Raw genomic sequence first — 18,383 nt, forward strand, 5'->3', positions numbered from 1 at the left:
TGACCCAACACACTGACCCCACAATAACCCAGTGACCCAACACACTGACCCCACAATAACCCAGTGACCCAACACACTGACCCCACAATAACCCAGTGACCCAACACACTGACCCCACAATAACCCAGTGACCCAATACACTGACCCCACAATAACCCTGTGACCCAATACACTGACCCCACAATAACCCAGTGACCCAACACACTGACCCCACAATAACCCAGTGACCCAACACACTGACCCCTCAATAACCCAGTGACCCAACACACTGACCCCACAATAACCCTGTGACCCAATACACTGACCCCACAATAACCCTGTGACCCAACACACTGACCCCACAATAACCCTGTGACCCAACACACTGACCCCACAATAACCCTGTGACCCAACACACTGATCCCGCAGTAACCCTGTGACCCAACACACTGACCCCACAATAACCCAGTGATCCAACACACTGACCCCACAATAACCCAGTGACCCAACACACTGACACCACAATAACCCAGTGACCCAACACACTGACCCCACAATAACCCTGTGACCCAACACACTGACCCCACAATAACCCAGTGACCCAACACACTGACCCCACAATAACCCAGTGACCCAACACACTGACCCCACAATAACCCAGTGATCCAACACACTGACCCCACAATAACCCAGTGATCCAACACACTGACCCCACAATAACCCAGTGATCCAACACACTGACCCCACAATAACCCAGTGACCCAACACACTGACGCCACAATAACCCAGTGATCCAACACACTGATCCCGCAGTAACCCAGTGACCCAACACACTGATCCCGCAATAACCCTGTGACCCAACACACTGACCCCACAATAACCCAGTGACCCAACACACTGACCCCACAATAACCCTGTGACCCAACACACTGACCCCACAATAACCCAGTGATCCAACACACTGATCCCGCAGTAACCCTGTGACCCAACACACTGACCCCACAATAACCCAGTGACCCAACACACTGACCCCACAATAACCCTGTGACCCAACACACTGACCCCACAATAACCCTGTGACCCAACACACTGATCCCGCAGTAACCCATTGACCCAACACACTGATCCCGCAATAACCCTGTGACCCAACACACTGACCCCACAATAACCCTGTGACCCAACACACTGACCCCACAATAACCCTGTGACCCAACACACTGATCCCGCAGTAACCCATTGACCCAACACACTGACCCCACAATAACCCTGTGACCCAACACACTGACCCCACAATAACCCTGTGACCCAACACACTGATCCCGCAGTAACCCATTGACCCAACACACTGACCCCACAATATCCCTGTGACCCAACACACTGACCCCACAATAACCCTGTGACCCAACACACTGATCCCACAATAACCCAGTGACCCAACACACTGATCCCACAATAACCCTGTGTACCCAACACACTGACCCCACAATAACCCAGTGACCCAACACACTGACCCCACAATAACCCAGTGACCCAACACACTGACCCCACAATAACCCAGTGACCCAACACACTGACCCCACAATAACCCTGTGACCCAACACACTGACCCCACAATAACCCTGTGACCCAACACACTGACCCCACAATAACCCAGTGACCCAACACACTGACCCCACAATAACCCTGTGACCCAACACACTGACCCCACAATAACCCTGTGACCCAACACACTGACCCCACAATAACCCAGTGACCCAACACACTGACCCCACAATAACCCTGTGACCCAACACACTGACCCCACAATAACCCAGTGACCCAACACACTGACCCCACAATAACCCAGTGACCCAACACACTGACCCCACAATAACCCAGTGACCCAATACACTGACCCCACAATAACCCTGTGACCCAACACACTGACCCCTCAATAACCCAGTGACCCAACACACTGACCCCTCAATAACCCAGTGACCCAACACACTGACCCCACAATAACCCTGTGACCCAATACACTGACCCCACAATAACCCTGTGACCCAACACACTGACCCCTCAATAACCCAGTGACCCAACACACTGACCCCTCAATAACCCAGTGACCCAACACACTGACCCCACAATAACCCTGTGACCCAACACACTGACCCCACAATAACCCAGTGATCCAACACACTGACCCCACAATAACCCAGTGACCCAACACACTGACACCACAATAACCCAGTGACCCAACACACTGACCCCACAATAACCCTGTGACCCAACACACTGACCCCACAATAACCCAGTGACCCAACACACTGACCCCACAATAACCCAGTGACCCAACACACTGACCCCACAATAACCCAGTGATCCAACACACTGACCCCACAATAACCCAGTGACCCAACACACTGACGCCACAATAACCCAGTGATCCAACACACTGATCCCGCAGTAACCCAGTGACCCAACACACTGACCCCACAATAACCCTGTGACCCAACACACTGACCCCACAATAACCCTGTGACCCAACACACTGATCCCGCAGTAACCCAGTGACCCAACACACTGACCCCACAATAACCCAGTGACCCAACACACTGACCCCACAATAACCCAGTGACCCAACACACTGACCCCACAATAACCCTGTGACCCAACACACTGATCCCGCAGTAACCCTGTGACCCAACACACTGACCCCACAATAACCCTGTGACCCAACACACTGACCCCACAATAACCCAGTGACCCAATACACTGACCCCACAATAACCCTGTGACCCAACACACTGATCCCGCAGTAACCCAGTGACCCAACACACTGACCCCTCAATAACCCTGTGACCCAACACACTGACCCCACAATAACCCTGTGACCCAACACACTGATCCCACAATAACCCAGTGACCCAACACACTGACGCCACAATAACCCTGTGACCCAACACACTGATCCCGCAGTAACCCAGTGACCCAACACACTGACGCCACAATAACCCTGTGACCCAACACACTGACCCCACAATAACCCAGTGACCCAACACACTGACCCCACAATAACCCAGTGACCCAACACACTGACCCCACAATAACCCAGTGACCCAACACACTGACCCCACAATAACCCTGTGACCCAACACACTGACCCCACAATAACCCTGTGACCCAACACACTGACCCCACAATAACCCAGTGACCCAACACACTGACCCCACAATAACCCAGTGACCCGTCACACTGACCCTGCAATAACCCAGTGACCCGTCACACTGACCCTGCAATAACCCAGTGACCCAACACACTGACCCCACAATAACCCAGTGACCCAACACACTGACCTCGCAATAACCCTGTGATCCAACACACTGACCCCGCAGTAACCCTGTGACCCAACACACTGACCCCACAATAACCCAGTGACCCAACACACTGATCCCGCAGTAACCCTGTGACCCAACACACTGACCCCACAATAACCCAGTGACCCAACACACTGACCCCACAATAACCCAGTGACCCAATACACTGACCCCACAATAACCCAGTGACCCAACACACTGACCCCACAATAACCCTGTGACCCAACACACTGACCCCACAATAACCCAGTGACCCAACACACTGACCCCACAATAACCCTGTGACCCAACACACTGACCCCACAATAACCCAGTGACCCAACACACTGACCCCACAATAACCCTGTGACCCAACACACTGACCCCACAATAACCCTGTGACCCAACACACTGATCCCGCAGTAACCCAGTGACCCAACACACTGACCCCACAATAACCCTGTGACCCAACACACTGACCCCACAATAACCCTGTGACCCAACACACTGACCCCGCAATAACCCTGTGACCCAACACACTGACCCCACAATAACCCTGTGACCCAACACACTGACCCCACAATAACCCAGTGACCCAACACACTGATCCCACAATAACCCTGTGTCCCAACACACTGACCCCACAATAACCCTGTGACCCAACAGACTGACCCCACAATAACCCTGTGACCCAACACACTGACCCCTCAATAACCCAGTGACCCAACACACTGACCCCACAATAACCCAGTGACCCAACTACACTGACCCCACAATAACCCAGTGACCCAACACACTGACCCCACAATAACCCTGTGACCCAACACACTGACCCCACAATAACCCAGTGACCCAACACACTGACCCCACAATAACCCTGTGACCCAACACACTGACCCCACAATAACCCAGTGACCCAACACACTGACCCCACAATAACCCTGTGACCCAACACACTGACCCCACAGTAACCCTGTGACCTAACACACTGATCCCACAATAACCCAATGACCCAACACACTGACCCCACAATAACCCTGTGACCCAACACACTGACCCCACAGTAACCCTGTGACCCAACAGACTGACCCCACAATAACCCTGTGACCCAACACACTGACCCCTCAATAACCCAGTGACCCAACACACTGACCCCGCAGTAACCCAGTGACCCAACACACTGACCCCACAATAACCCAGTGACCCAACACACTGACCCCACAATAACCCTGTGACCCAACACACTGACCCCACAATAACCCTGTGACCCAACACACTGACCCCGCAGTAACCCTGTGACCCAACACACTGACCCCACAATAACCCAGTGACCCAACACACTGACCCCACAATAACCCTGTGACCCAACACACTGACCCCACAATAACCCAGTGACCCAACACACTGACCCCACAATAACCCTGTGACCCAACACACTGACCCCACAATAACCCAGTGACCCAACACACTGACCCCACAATAACCCTGTGACCCAACACACTGACCCCACAATAACCCAGTGACCCAACACACTGACCCCACAATAACCCAGTGACCCAACACACTGACCCCACAATAACCCTGTGACCCAACACACTGACCCCACAATAACCCAGTGACCCAACACACTGACCCAGTGACCCAACACACTGACCCCACAATAACCCAGTGACCCAACACACTGACCCCACAATAACCCAGTGACCCAACACACTGACCCCACAATAACCCAGTGACCCAACACACTGACCCCACAATAACCCAGTGACCCAACACACTGACCCCACAATAACCCTGTGACCCAACACACTGACCCCACAATAACCCAGTGACCCAACACACTGATCCCGCAGTAACCCTGTGACCCAACACACTGACCCCACAATAACCCTGTGACCCAACACACTGACCCCACAATAACCCTGTGACCCAATACACTGACCCCACAATAACCCAGTGACCCAACACACTGATCCCGCAGTAACCCTGTGACCCAACACACTGATCCCGCAGTAACCCTGTGACCCAACACACTGATCCCGCAGTAACCCTGTGACCCAACACACTGATCCCGCAGTAACCCATTGATCCAACACACTAACCCTGTAATATCCTATTGACCCAATGTGCTGTACCCGGAATAACCCATTGACCCAAACACTGACCCTGGAATAAACCCTGACTAACACATTGACCCTGTATTATCCTCTTGCCCAACACACTGACCCCACAATAACCCTGTGACCCAACACACTGACCCCTCAATAACCCATTGACCCAACACACTGACCCCTCAATAACCCAGTGACCCAACACACTGACCCCTCAATAACCCTGTGACCCAATACACTGACCCCACAATAACCCAGTGACCCAACACACTGACCCCACAATAACCCTGTGACCCAACACACTGACCCCACAATAACCCAGTGACCCAACACACTGACCCCACAATAACCCAGTGACCCAACACACTGACCCCACAATAACCCAGTGACCCAACACACTGACCCCACAATAACCCTGTGACCCAACACACTGACCCCACAATAACCCAGTGACCCAACACACTGACCCCACAATAACCCAGTGACCCAACACACTGACCCCACAATAACCCAGTGACCCAACACACTGACCCCACAATAACCCAGTGACCCAACACACTGACCCCACAATAACCCTGTGACCCAACACACTGATCCCACAATAACCAGTGACCCAACACACTGACCCCACAAAACCCGTGGACCCAACACACTGACCCCGCAGTAACCCTGTGACCCAACACACTGACCCCACAATAACCCAGTGACCAACACACTGATCCCGCAGAACCCTGTGACCCAACACACTGACCCCACAATAACCCAGTGACCCCAACACCACTGACCCCACAATAACCCTGTGACCCAAACACACTGAACCACCAATAACCCCGTGACCCAACACACTGACCCCACAATAACCAGTGACCCAACACACTGACCCCCACCATAACCCTGTGACCCAACACACTGAACCCCACAATAACCCAGTGACCCAACACACTGACCCACAATAACCCAGTGACCCAACACACTGACCACACAATAACCCAGTGACCCCAACACACTGACCCCACAATAACCCATTGGACCCAACACACTGACCCCACAATAACCATGTGACCCAACAACTGACCCCACAATAACCCAGTGACCCAACACACTGACCCCACAATAACCCTGTGACCCAACACACTGACCCCACAATAACCCAGTGACCCAACACACTGACCCCACAATAACCCAGTGACCCAACACACTGACCCCACAATAACCCTGTGACCCAACACACTGACCCCACAATAACCCAGTGACCCAACACACTGACCCCACAATAACCCAGTGACCCAACACACTGACCCCACAATAACCCAGTGACCCAACACACTGACCCCACAATAACCCAGTGACCCAACACACTGACCCCACAATAACCCAGTGACCCAACACACTGACCCCACAATAACCCTGTGACCCAACACACTGACCCCACAGTAACCCTGTGACCCAACACACTGACCCCACAATAACCCTGTGACCCAACACACTGACCCCACAATAACCCAGTGACCCTTCACACTGACCCCACAATAACCCAGTGACCCGTCACACTGACCCTGCAATAAACCTGTGACCAGTCACACTGACCCTGCATTATCCTCTTGCCCAACACACTGACCCCGCAAAAAACCCTTTACCCAACACACTGACCCCCCAGTGATGAACACGCTGACCTCACAATAACCCCTTGACCCAACACACTGACTGCAATAAACCGACCGAACAATCTGACCCTGTAATATCTTCTTGATCCAACACACTGACCCCACAATAACCCAGTGACCCAACACGCTAACCTTATAATATCCTCTTGACCCAACACACTGACCCTGCAATAGCCCCTTGACCCAACACACTGAATCCATATTAATACCATGACCCAGCACACTGATCCCGGAATAACCCTGTGACCCATCACACTATAACTCGATGAACCCACTATCATCCCATCTTTTATCTTGCTCGCCCCAACAATAACTCTCAACTAAAAGCAAAATGCTGCAAATGCTGCAATTGTGAAATATAAACAGCAAATGCTGGATACATTCAGCAGGTCTGGCTGGCAACATCAGTAGAGAGAGAAACACAGTTAACGTTTCGGGTCTAAATGACCCCAAACTTAACTCTGCAGAAGGGCTATTTAGATCCACAATGTTAACTCTGTTTCACTCTCCACAGGTATTGACAGACCTGGTGAGTTTATCCAGCATTTTCTGTTTTAGTAACTCTCAACTCCCTGTCTCTATATAGTAATCCATACAAGTGGTTTACTTTCTCCAAGGAAACAGGAAGAGGAGATGGAAAGGGTAACTGATTATCACCACAACTCCAAATCCAGCTGCAGGAACATGACCATAGGCACACTGTGATTTACAGAGCTTCCCAGATTCAGATCAATTTGAGAAATGAGCCATACATTTTGCCTTGTCCTTTGCATTTGGGATACTTTTATAACATGCTGCACTCCTGACTCAGGGTCAATGTGCAACTATCCACATTATTTATGATACAAGTACAAATGAGAGTAGATACAAGCATACTGCCCTTTGAAACCGCATACTGTCCTCTGAACCAGCATATAGCACACCACTCAACATGTCACAATAGACCCGAAATTCGGTTGGGTGGGATTGGAATGTTAAGATTCTTCATTAAAATATATCTAGTATGGCAGGATGGTGGCGCAGTGTCCCAGATTCGATCCCGGCTCTGGGTCACTGTCGGTGTGGAGTTTGCACATCCTCCCCCTGTTTGCGTGGGTTTCGCCCCCACAACCCAAATGTGCAGTCCAGGTGACTTGGCCACGCTAAATTGTCCCTTAGTTGGAAAAAAGAATTGGGTACTCTAAATTTAGAAAACAATATATATATATCTACTACAAAAGTAAGAAATTAATAGAAACATAAAAAATAGGAGGAGGAGGTCATTCGGCCCTTCGGGCCTGCTCCACCATTCATTATGATCATGGCTGATCAACCAACCCAGTTGCCTAATCCTGCTTCCCCCCATATCCTTTGATCCCCCAAGTGTTATATCTAAGTGCTACTTGAAAACATGTTAACTACTTCTTGTGGTGACGAATTCCACAGGCCGACCGTTCTCTGGGTGATGCAATTTCTCCTCATCTCTGTCCTGAATGGTCTACTACCCCTTATCCTCAGAATGCAAGACCGTTATATAAAGGAAAATCTGGTTCGGCCTCAGCTGAAATACGGCGACTAATTCTGGGCACCGCACTTTATGTGAAAAGACTGGAAAAGGTGGTCTTGTCCTCCTTACAGAAGAAAAGGTTGAAGGGAGATTAATAGATGATCAAAAGGATGAGGGATTTTGTTGGAGCAACTAGGATGAAACTGTGGTAGAAATGTCAGCAGGAACCGATTTCAGGTAATTGGCAGAAAATCCAGAGGCAGAAAAAGGGTACATTTCTTGAGCTGCTGAAATCTGGAACGTACTGCTAGAAAGGTCTTTGGAAGCAGATTCAATAATAAACTTTTAAAAAGGAATTGGATAAATATTTCAAGGAGAACAGATCACCAGACTATGAGAAAAGAGCAGGGGAGTGGGAAAAATTAAATAGCTCATTCAAAAGACATGAGCTGCAATTGTGTTGTATCATTCTATGATTGTTCAACCCACTTCGCAGCGTAGGTGGCTAAGGGACAGTAGAGTCAGGGAGATAGATACCGAGCTCTGCAACCACGACCAAGAATTCAGAATGTTGCGTTGCCTACCCAGTACCAGATTTAAGGACATTGTCTCACAGCTGGAGAAGAACTTGGGAGTGGGAGGAGGAGGATCCTGCTATTATGGTCCATCTAAGAACTGACAACATTGGTAGAACTACAAATAAGGTTCTGAGAGAATTTGAGGAGTACCAGCTGAAATTCAAACACAGGTAATAATCACGCAGGGTTGTTGCCTAAACCATATGCAAATTGTTATTGGGATAAGCAGATTAGAAGGTTAAGCGTGGGAAGCAAGGATTTCAATTCTGGCATCAGCACTGGGAAAAGAGGAAAATGTTCCGTTGGACAGCAACCCTTTAAACCAGGGCAGCACGGTGACACAGTGGTCAGCACTAATGCCTCACAGCACCAGGGAACCAGATTCGATTCCGACCTCGCGTGACGGTGTGGAGTTTGCACATTCTCCCCGTATCTGCGTGGGTTTCCTCCCACAGTCCAAAGATGTGCAGGTTAGGTGGATTGGCCATGTAAATTGCCCCAAGTATCCAAATGTTAGGTGGGGTTAAAGGGATAGGGCAGGGATTGGGTCTGTGTAGGGTGGTCTTTCAAATGGTCAGTGCAGACTCGATGGGCTGAATGGCCTCCTTCTGCACTGTGCGAATCCTATGATTCTAGGACCAATGTCCTGGCAAATTGAATAATTAAGGCAGTAGTTAGGGCTTTAAACAAATGAAGGTGCTGGGGTGGAAGAGTTAGGAAATAGTGAATTTAAAAGCAGCAAGACAAATGTCAAGGTTGCCGAGCATAGCAGCTATTTGAGTAAAGAAAGCACATTGGGTCAGGAAAGTCAGAGCACTTAAGATAATCAAGCATTAGAGACTGAAGTGGCATCATGAAAAAAAGTTAGAGGCACTATTTTCAAAACCCCAAATAATTCACAATGATAAAATAAAGAAGTAACAGCATAAATACAGATTGGTTTGATCTATTAGCCATGACAGAGACGTGAGCTGGATTTCAAGGGATGCTATGGCTCCCAAACTGTGCCCCTCTCAGCCCCAACACCTCCCCGGTTTAAGTCAGTGGAAAGGAAGCTTACCCAAGAGTATGATGTCATGTAACTCTCAATTGGCCACTAATAGGCTGGAGACAGGATGTGTGCACTTTGGCAAGCTGTAACTGTGGGGTACGGCAACAATCAATGCTTGGGTCTCAGCTATCTACATCCTAAATCTGTGACTTAGATGGGGTGGGGGGGACGAGTGCAATGTATCCAAGTTTGCTGACAATAAAGTGTTAGGTGGGAAAGTAAACTATGAGAAGCACACATAGAGGCTGCAAAGGGCTATCGACATGTTTAGTGCCAAAAACAAAGCAGATGGAATATGTGAAGAAATGTGCAGTTATCTACTTTGGGAAGATAAATGAAAAAAGCAAAACATTTTTGAAAATGATGATTGATTGGGAAATGTTGGCATTCAAAAGGACTCGGGTGTTCTTGAACACAAATTATAGAAAGTTAAACGTGCAAGTACAGCAACAAATCAGAAAGTTAAGCAATGTTAGTGTTTATTACAAAATAAATGGAGAGATAAGAACAAAGGAATCTTACTGCATTTATACAGGGCATTGGTGAGACCACATCTGCAGTATTGACTACAGTTTTGGTTTCATTACCAAAGGAAGGATATATTTTCTTGGAAGGAGGGCAAAGACGGTTCAGGGATTGGAGATTGTTCTATGAGGAGATATTGAAAAGACTTGGGCCTCCAATCCCTAAAATCTGGAAGAAATCCAAGTGTAGAAAATAAGGGGTTTGACAGAGTAGATGCAAAGAAAATGTTTCTTCCGATTGGAGAGTCTAGCGCATGGCGTCACAGTCTCAGAATAAGGGGTTGGTCATTTTCGACTGAGGTGATGAACATATGTTCACTCAGGAGGCTGTGAATTACTTCCCCAAAAGACGGGAGATGATCAGTTTTTGAGTATGTCTAAAACATAGAAAGATAGATTTTTGGATGTGAAAGGAATTAAGCAATATGGGGGCTGTGAAAGAAGGTGGAGTTCAGGTAGAAGATTAGCCATGGTTTTATTGAATGACAGAACAGGTTTGAAAGGTCGAATGGCCCACCACTGGCTCCTATTTCTTATCACATATTATTAGTGACTGGACTTTAAAAGTACTTAATTGGTTGTAAAGTGATTTGAGTCTCGTGACCATTACAGGCATGATATTTACATGAGTTATTATATTCCTTTTACTGCATAAAATAACAAAGACTAACATTTCGAGTTTGCGATCTTTTGTGTTTTTAGAAGCACTTCTAAAGTAATGGCAGAGTTTAGGGTCTAGTGGCTTTCTCAAGCTACAATTAACAGTTTATAAATTTCCACATTTAAGTATCTGACCTGATTTATATTATCTTATGTTGGAGAGTCAGACAAGAGATTTACCCATTTAAACACAAAGGGGTGAACTCTCCGCCTCCAAAACCGAGTGTTTCTTGGCGGTGAGCCATCCCTGGCAGCAGGGTTCTCAGTTCCAGTGGCCAGCCAATGGGATTTCCCTTGTAGCCACTCCACGCTGCCAGGGAACGCGGATGGGGATGCGCTACTGGTGGAACGGAGAATCCCGCCAGTGGAGAATTTACCCTCTAAGGTTACATGGAAACAGAGAGAAAACATTTTGTAAAAATATTTTTATTCTCCTTTTTCACATAAAAATTTACACCCCACCAAACAGTAAACGGTAACGAATGCAATGTCAATCCCCTTATTAACAACAACAGTCCCATCCTCCTACCAACCCCCAAACAACGGCCCGCATGACAATATAAGCATCAAATAAAAAGAAACCTCCGAAGAACAAAAGAGAAAAAAGAAAAAGGAATCAGGAATCGCACCCCCAAACCCCTCCCCCGCAATATTCAAAGCCATCTAATCCCTGAAAGTGTACTGTGAATGACACCCATGAATTGCAGACCCCACCCGCCACACACACAGATTCCTCCTCTCCACTTCCTCTTGTAAACTCCTCCCCCCAGCATCGGTTCCTTCCCCCCAACTTTTCACCCCGGCTAGACTCATCAAAACCTGTTCTACCAGGCTCCCCCCACCTCACTCCCGTTCACTGGCCGGCTTAAACTAGCCAGCCAGGAGGCCCCCGCCTGGGTTTCCTTCCCCCCCTACCCGGTCCCAGCGAAACAAAGAACATAGAACATAGACAATACAGTGCAGAAGGAGGCCATTCGGCCCATCGAGTCTGCACCGACCCACCCATGCTCTCACTTCCACCCTCTCCCTGTAACCCAATAACCCCTCCTAACCTTTTTGGTCTTAAGGGCAATTTATCATGGCCAATCCACCTAACCTGCACGTCTTTGGACTGTGGGAGGAAATCGGAGCACCCGGAGGAAACCCACGCAGACACAAGGAGAACGTGCAGACTCTGCACAGACAGTGACCCAGCAGGGAATCGAACCTCGGACCCTGGCGCTGTGAAGCCACAGTGCTATCCACTTGTGCTACCGTGCTGCCCGTAAGTGCAGCAATCCCCTTTAACATACTTTAAATCCCCTTTAAAGGGAATCCCCTTTAACACACAACCCCAGCATACACACTAAAGCCCCAAAGAACCATCAATGCAAATGAAAGTCCCAACTCTTCCCTTGTCCAAATATACAGCGGTGACTCATTTGGTACACACACAAACACGCTGTGAAAAAATAAAGTTACATGAGGCTACATCTATACAAGTCCCATTTCTCAATTCTGCCACAGTCCTTCTGCCTTCGCAAACCCCTCTGCCACTTCCGCCATCCCAAAATAATAGTCCTTGGATTTGTTGGTCACCCTCAACTTAGCTAGATATACTATGCTGCACTGCACCATGCTGTTATACAGTGCCTTCTTCACCCGGCCAAAGGCCGCCCACCTCCTCGCCAACTCCACCGTAAAGTCCTGATATGCGTATACCAGCTCCAGCGTACTGCACCACCCGCTTCTGCTTTGCCCAGCAGAGAGCCTTCTCCTTCACACTGTACCTACGGAAACAAACAGTCACTACTCTTGGTGGCTCACTCGCCTTTGGTATAGGTCTCCACGACCTATGAGCCTGATCCAGTTCGTATCGCGAGGGATCGTCCCCACTCCCTAAATAGCTCCGCCAACATTGTGGCAAAATACTCATTGGCCTCGGGCCTTCCACCCCTTCAGACAAACCCACGATCCTCAAAGATTCTGTCGCCTGGATTTGTTTTCCAGGTCTTCCATTTTGGCTCGTAGACACTTGTTGGTCTCTATCACCCTCCGCAGCTCCTTCCCCATCGAGGTGAGTTGATCACTGTGTTGAGATAATGCCTCTTCCACTTCCTTCAGTGTCTCGCCTTGTTCCCGCACCTCCGCCGCTGCACTCGATACTGCCGCCCTCACCAGGGCAATCGCCTCCTCCACCAGCACTTTTAATACCACCCCCATCTCCTTCTTCATCACTTCCATATGTTTTGTGTTTCAAATTCCACGCTCATCACCATGGTCATTCCTTCTGCTGTGAGCAATGCGGCCTCCCCCAGCGCCCCAGCATCCGCTTTCCATACAGTTCCCACGCCGACTTTTCCACTCAACGGCGGATTTTCATTAGCTTCCTTTTTCACGGCTGTTTTTTTCAAAAACTTGGACAGTTCTCCTCACTGTGTCCTCCTACAACTTTTTCAGCATCCGTTGTCCCGGGACCGGGCATTAAAACCCTGAAAATTCTATTCCCGAGCGGAAGCCCTCCAACGTGCGGCTACCTCCCGCCCGCCGACACCGGAAGTCGGAAACAGAGAGAAATTACAAGGAAATGGGTTGTTTGGCCATGTTGGGATCTTACCCTCCACACCAGCAGCTGCCAGAATCTCATGTGCCCGTAACTCTGCTTTCCTTCAACCTATCCTTCAATGCTGCATTCCAGAGTCTCACAAACCTTTATGTAAACATTGTGCCTCCTTACTCTCCCCTCAGTTACTTAGGAAATCCACCTCTCTGTACCCAAGTGTGGCACAGTGGTTAACACTGCTGCCTCACAGAGCCAGTGACCGGGTTCGATTACGGCCTTAGGTGACTGTGTGGTGTTTGCACTTTCTCTCCATGCCTGCTTGGGTTTCCTCCAGTTGCTCCGGTTTCCTTCCACAGTCCAAAGATGTGATTAGGTGGATAGCCCCTTAAAGTCCAGGGGTATGCAGGTTAGGTGGGGTTATGGTGTTACGGTAATAGGGCGGCAGAATGCTCTTTCAGACAATCGGTGCAGACTGAATGAGCCAAATGGCCTCCTTCTACACTGTAGCGATTCTACGATTAATTTGTCTCACTACATCATTATATGAAAACATCAATATCAAATCAACTTTAATTGTCTCTGTTTTAACAAAAACACTCCTATTTTTCCAAGCATTCCTTTACATTTAAGATAAATTGATTTGCAGAGGACTGCTCGAACAGAAAACACTTTGCTATATGGAGTGGCTGAAAACATTGCAGCTTTTGAAGAATAACTATAAACATTTGAAGTAAATGATGATATGCAGCAGAAAGTGGAGGAAGGGGAAGGGGGTTAGCTTTTAGGTTGCAAGGAGTTGACGCATACATGATGGGCTGACTCATACATGATGGGCTGACTGGACTCCTGTGCTGTCAGCTTCCAAGGTGACAATGACAGAAATGCTGATCTCAACCAAAGATTAACGCCAATAAATCAGAGCAGCCGCCATCTGTAGGACACAGGCATTCCAAATCACCTGCTGGCTATCTTTATTTGCCTTGAGCTCTCAATTCAAAATGACCCGGGGTAGATTTTAGGGAGTTCAGCAAAAAGGACAGCGAGAGAGAGAGAGGGAAGGAGGTAGTAACGCGGCAGCAGCACTGCCCCACTCCTCCAATGTCACAATCACTGCAAGGCTCCGGGTGTGGATCGGACTCTTTAAAAGGACATTTTCCATGAACCAGACTCGGCTCCAAATCATTGTGATTCCGGCCCGGGGGCTGTTCCTCAGGTGGAGGAAACACACACACAGAGTGCAGGAGCAGAGCAACTCGACCAGGACCCAGAGCCTGGACCTGGGACCCTCTGCTCCATTAAGACCCAGCAGTATTTTTTTTTTAAAAGCCCACTGGAGAAAGTTGTCGCCGGCCTTTTTTCCCGTCTGAGATGGCCTCAATAACTCTTCAGCCATTGGTCCTTTGCCTATTTGATGTAAAGGTTGTGAATGGGTTTGCCCCGGGCTGACTGGAAGCTGCACCATCTCCTCCTGCAGAGGCGCCTCAGCCCCCGAGCTCCCCCCCCCCCCCCCCCCAAGAGTGAGAGTTGACAAGTTTGGCGGGAGGAGTGGGTTGACTCTCTGCCCCCCACCCCCGGGGGACTTGAGCTGGGGAGTGGGTTCAGTGAGGTGCTTACCTGGTGCAGGGCGGTCAGACCGTCCACATTGGTGTAGTTGATGTCACCTCCTCTCAGCAGCAGCTTCTCCACCTCGTCCCGGTCCCCGCTCGAACAGGCAGCCAGGAAGACGGCTCCCTCGGCGAACTTGACTCGCAGCTGCTTGGTGCGGGGCCGCTCCGACTCGCGGTCGGTCTCCGAGCCCAGCCAGCGCTTCAGCTGCTCCTTCCTCTTGTGCTTCGCATTGTCACTGCGGGCCTGATCCCTCTCCCGATCCTCAGCCGCCATCTTCCACTGCACTCAGCCGGGAGTGCCCGAAATCCCAGCTCCAGCCTCCGCCACACAGCCCTGCGCCATCTACACACCCTCTGTATACATTACAGCCACTGAAGCCAAACCTACAGCATCCCCACACACACTATATACATCGCAGCCTACCTACCCGGCGCCATCTAGTCACATCTCTTCTACATTGCAGCCACTCTCTAACCCCCCGCCCCCGCCCCGCAAACCTTTCCTCTACACAGCCATCAGGTAAAATATACAAACCCAACCTCACAAGATCCACATTCTGTATGAATTATAGTCAATTCATCCATACCGCCAAAATCTGTCCCACTGGGTATGACAGAATATTTCATACTAAATAAACTAGAAAACAGGTCATACGGAAAAGTTGAGAAGAGGCCAAAAGCAGGTCAGGGTTCTTCATTTATCATTATGAAGTGCTTTGAGAGGTTGGTCGTGAGACACATCAACACCATGGGCGCGATTCTCCGAAACGGAGAGAAACAGCTGACGCCGGAGTGAAACCCGGCGTCGGAGGCCGCTCCTCGCCCCCTAGTCTCTCCCCTCCCCCCCCCCCGGGGGGGCTAGGAGCAGCGGTGCGCGAGTCTCGAGCGCCGGGCCTTGACTCTTGCGTCAAAGCAGCGTGCCGAGAATGACACAGCTGGCGGCGCCTAAGTTACGTCAGCTGCGCATGTGCAGGTTGGCCGGCTCAAACACGAGCATGCGCAGTTGCCATCTTCCCCTCCGCTGCCCCGCAAGACATGGCGGCTTGATCTTGCAGGGCAGCGGAGGGAAAAGAGTGCGTCTCTTAGAGACGCTGGCCCGACGATCGGTGAGCACCGATCGTGGGCCAGACATCTGATGAGCACGCCTGTGGTGCTCGATCCGCCCTCCGCCCCCCCCCCACAGGCCCCACACTTACCAGTCGCGCGATGTTCACACCGGCAGCGACCAGGTATGGTTGACGCCGGCGTGAACCGGTCGGGTTCGTGCATCCGGGCCGGAGAATCGCCGGTCACCGTGAGAAACGGCGAGCAGTGATTCTCCGAGCGGCGTGTCGCAAAACGCAACACGCCATTTTGGGGAGGGGTGGGAGAATTGCGGGGGGTGCCAGGGCGGCGTGTCGTGATTCGTCCGGCCCTCCCGTGATTCTCCCACCCGGCGGGAGTGGAGAATCGCAGCCCATATTTCCAGAGTGCCTCCATCTATTGCAATTCGCATACCGCCACAACCGGTCCATAGCAGACACCATCTTCCTGGCCCAACACTCATCCATGGAGCATCTCGACAACAAGGATGCCTACATCAGACTCCAATTCATTGACTACAGCTCCGCCTTCAACACCATAATCCCAGCCAAGCATATATCAAAATTCCAACAGCTAGGACTTGATTTCTCACTCTGCAACTGGATCCTCAACTTCCTGACCCACAGACCACAATCAGCAAGGATAAACAACACCACCTCCTCCGCGATAGTCCTCAATACTGGGGCCCCGCAAAGCTGCGTACTCTACTCCCTATACACACAAATGTGTGGCACAATTTGGCTTCAACGCGATCTACAAGTTTGCTGATGACACAACCGTAGTGGGTTGGATCTCGAGCAATGATGAGTCAGAGTACAGGAGGGAGATAGTGAACCTAGTGGCATGGTGTAACAACAACACTCTCTCCCTCAACATCAGCAAAACTAAGGAGCTGGCCATTGACTTCAGGAAACAGTATTGTACACACCTCTGTCTGCATCAAAAGTGCCGAGGTGGAGACGGTTGACAGCTTCAAATTCCTAGGTGCGCACATCACCAACAATCTGTCCTGGTCCACCCACGCTATGACCAAGAAAGCACAACAGTGCCTATACTTCTTCAGGAAACTAAGGAAATTCAGCATGTCCACATTGACTCTCACTAATTTGTACAGATGCATCATAGTAAGCATCCTATCTCGCTGCATCACAGCCTGCCATGGCAACTGCTCGGCCCAAGACGGTAAGAAACTACAGAGTGTCACGAACACAGCCCAGTCTGTCATGCAAACCTGCCTCCCGCTGGGAAAGCGGGCAGCATAAACAAAGACCCCCTACCACCCGGGTCATTCTCTCCTCCAACTGGGCAGAAGATACAAATGTCTGAGAACACGCATGAGCAGGTTCAAAAACAGCTTCTTCCCTGCTGTTACCAGACTCCTGAATGACCCTCTTATGGACTGAACTGATCTCTACACATCTTCTACCTGGGAGTACTACACTTGTATGCTTCACCCGATGCCTGTGCCTATGTATTTACATTGTGTATTTATGTATGTTCTATGTTTTTTCATGAATGGAGCAATCTTCACCGCACTGTACGCAGAACAATACTTTTCACTGTACCTCTGTACTCGTGACAATAAATGTAATCCAACCCAAGTTCTATTTTCTGAGGATGAAGAGAAACAGGCAGACAAAAATTATATCCAGGTTGATTTTTTTTTCGGAGACCTCAAAGGCCTGTTATGCTTGTAAATGATTCTCTGGTCCAAGTACAGGGAAACAAGCATTCGTCCATAGGTCCGCTAACTGGAGAAATGT

The 18,383-nt window shown here is 49.8% G+C and overlaps 1 protein-coding gene across 4 annotated transcripts in view; it reads right to left on the reverse strand.

Moving 5' to 3' along the window:
- LOC119971660 (protein phosphatase 1 regulatory subunit 12A-like) overlaps positions 1-15,964 on the reverse strand; it is a 266,177-nt gene extending 250,213 nt beyond the window's left edge. For 2 of the 4 annotated variants that reach the window (XM_038807503.1, XM_038807502.1), the window contains exon 1: positions 15,545-15,963. In XM_038807503.1, the coding sequence (XP_038663431.1) occupies positions 15,545-15,811 (267 nt within the window). In that variant the 5' untranslated portion in view covers positions 15,812-15,963. Of the gene's footprint in view, positions 1-15,544 lie in introns of all 4 variants that reach the window. The other 2 variants (XM_038807505.1, XM_038807504.1) reach the window with 2 other exon arrangements.
- Between the last annotated feature and the right edge of the window lie 2,419 nt (positions 15,965-18,383).

The sequence above is a fragment of the Scyliorhinus canicula genome, chromosome 9 (assembly GCF_902713615.1).
Source record: "Scyliorhinus canicula chromosome 9, sScyCan1.1, whole genome shotgun sequence".
In the NCBI taxonomy this organism is placed as follows: Eukaryota; Metazoa; Chordata; class Chondrichthyes; order Carcharhiniformes; family Scyliorhinidae; genus Scyliorhinus; species Scyliorhinus canicula.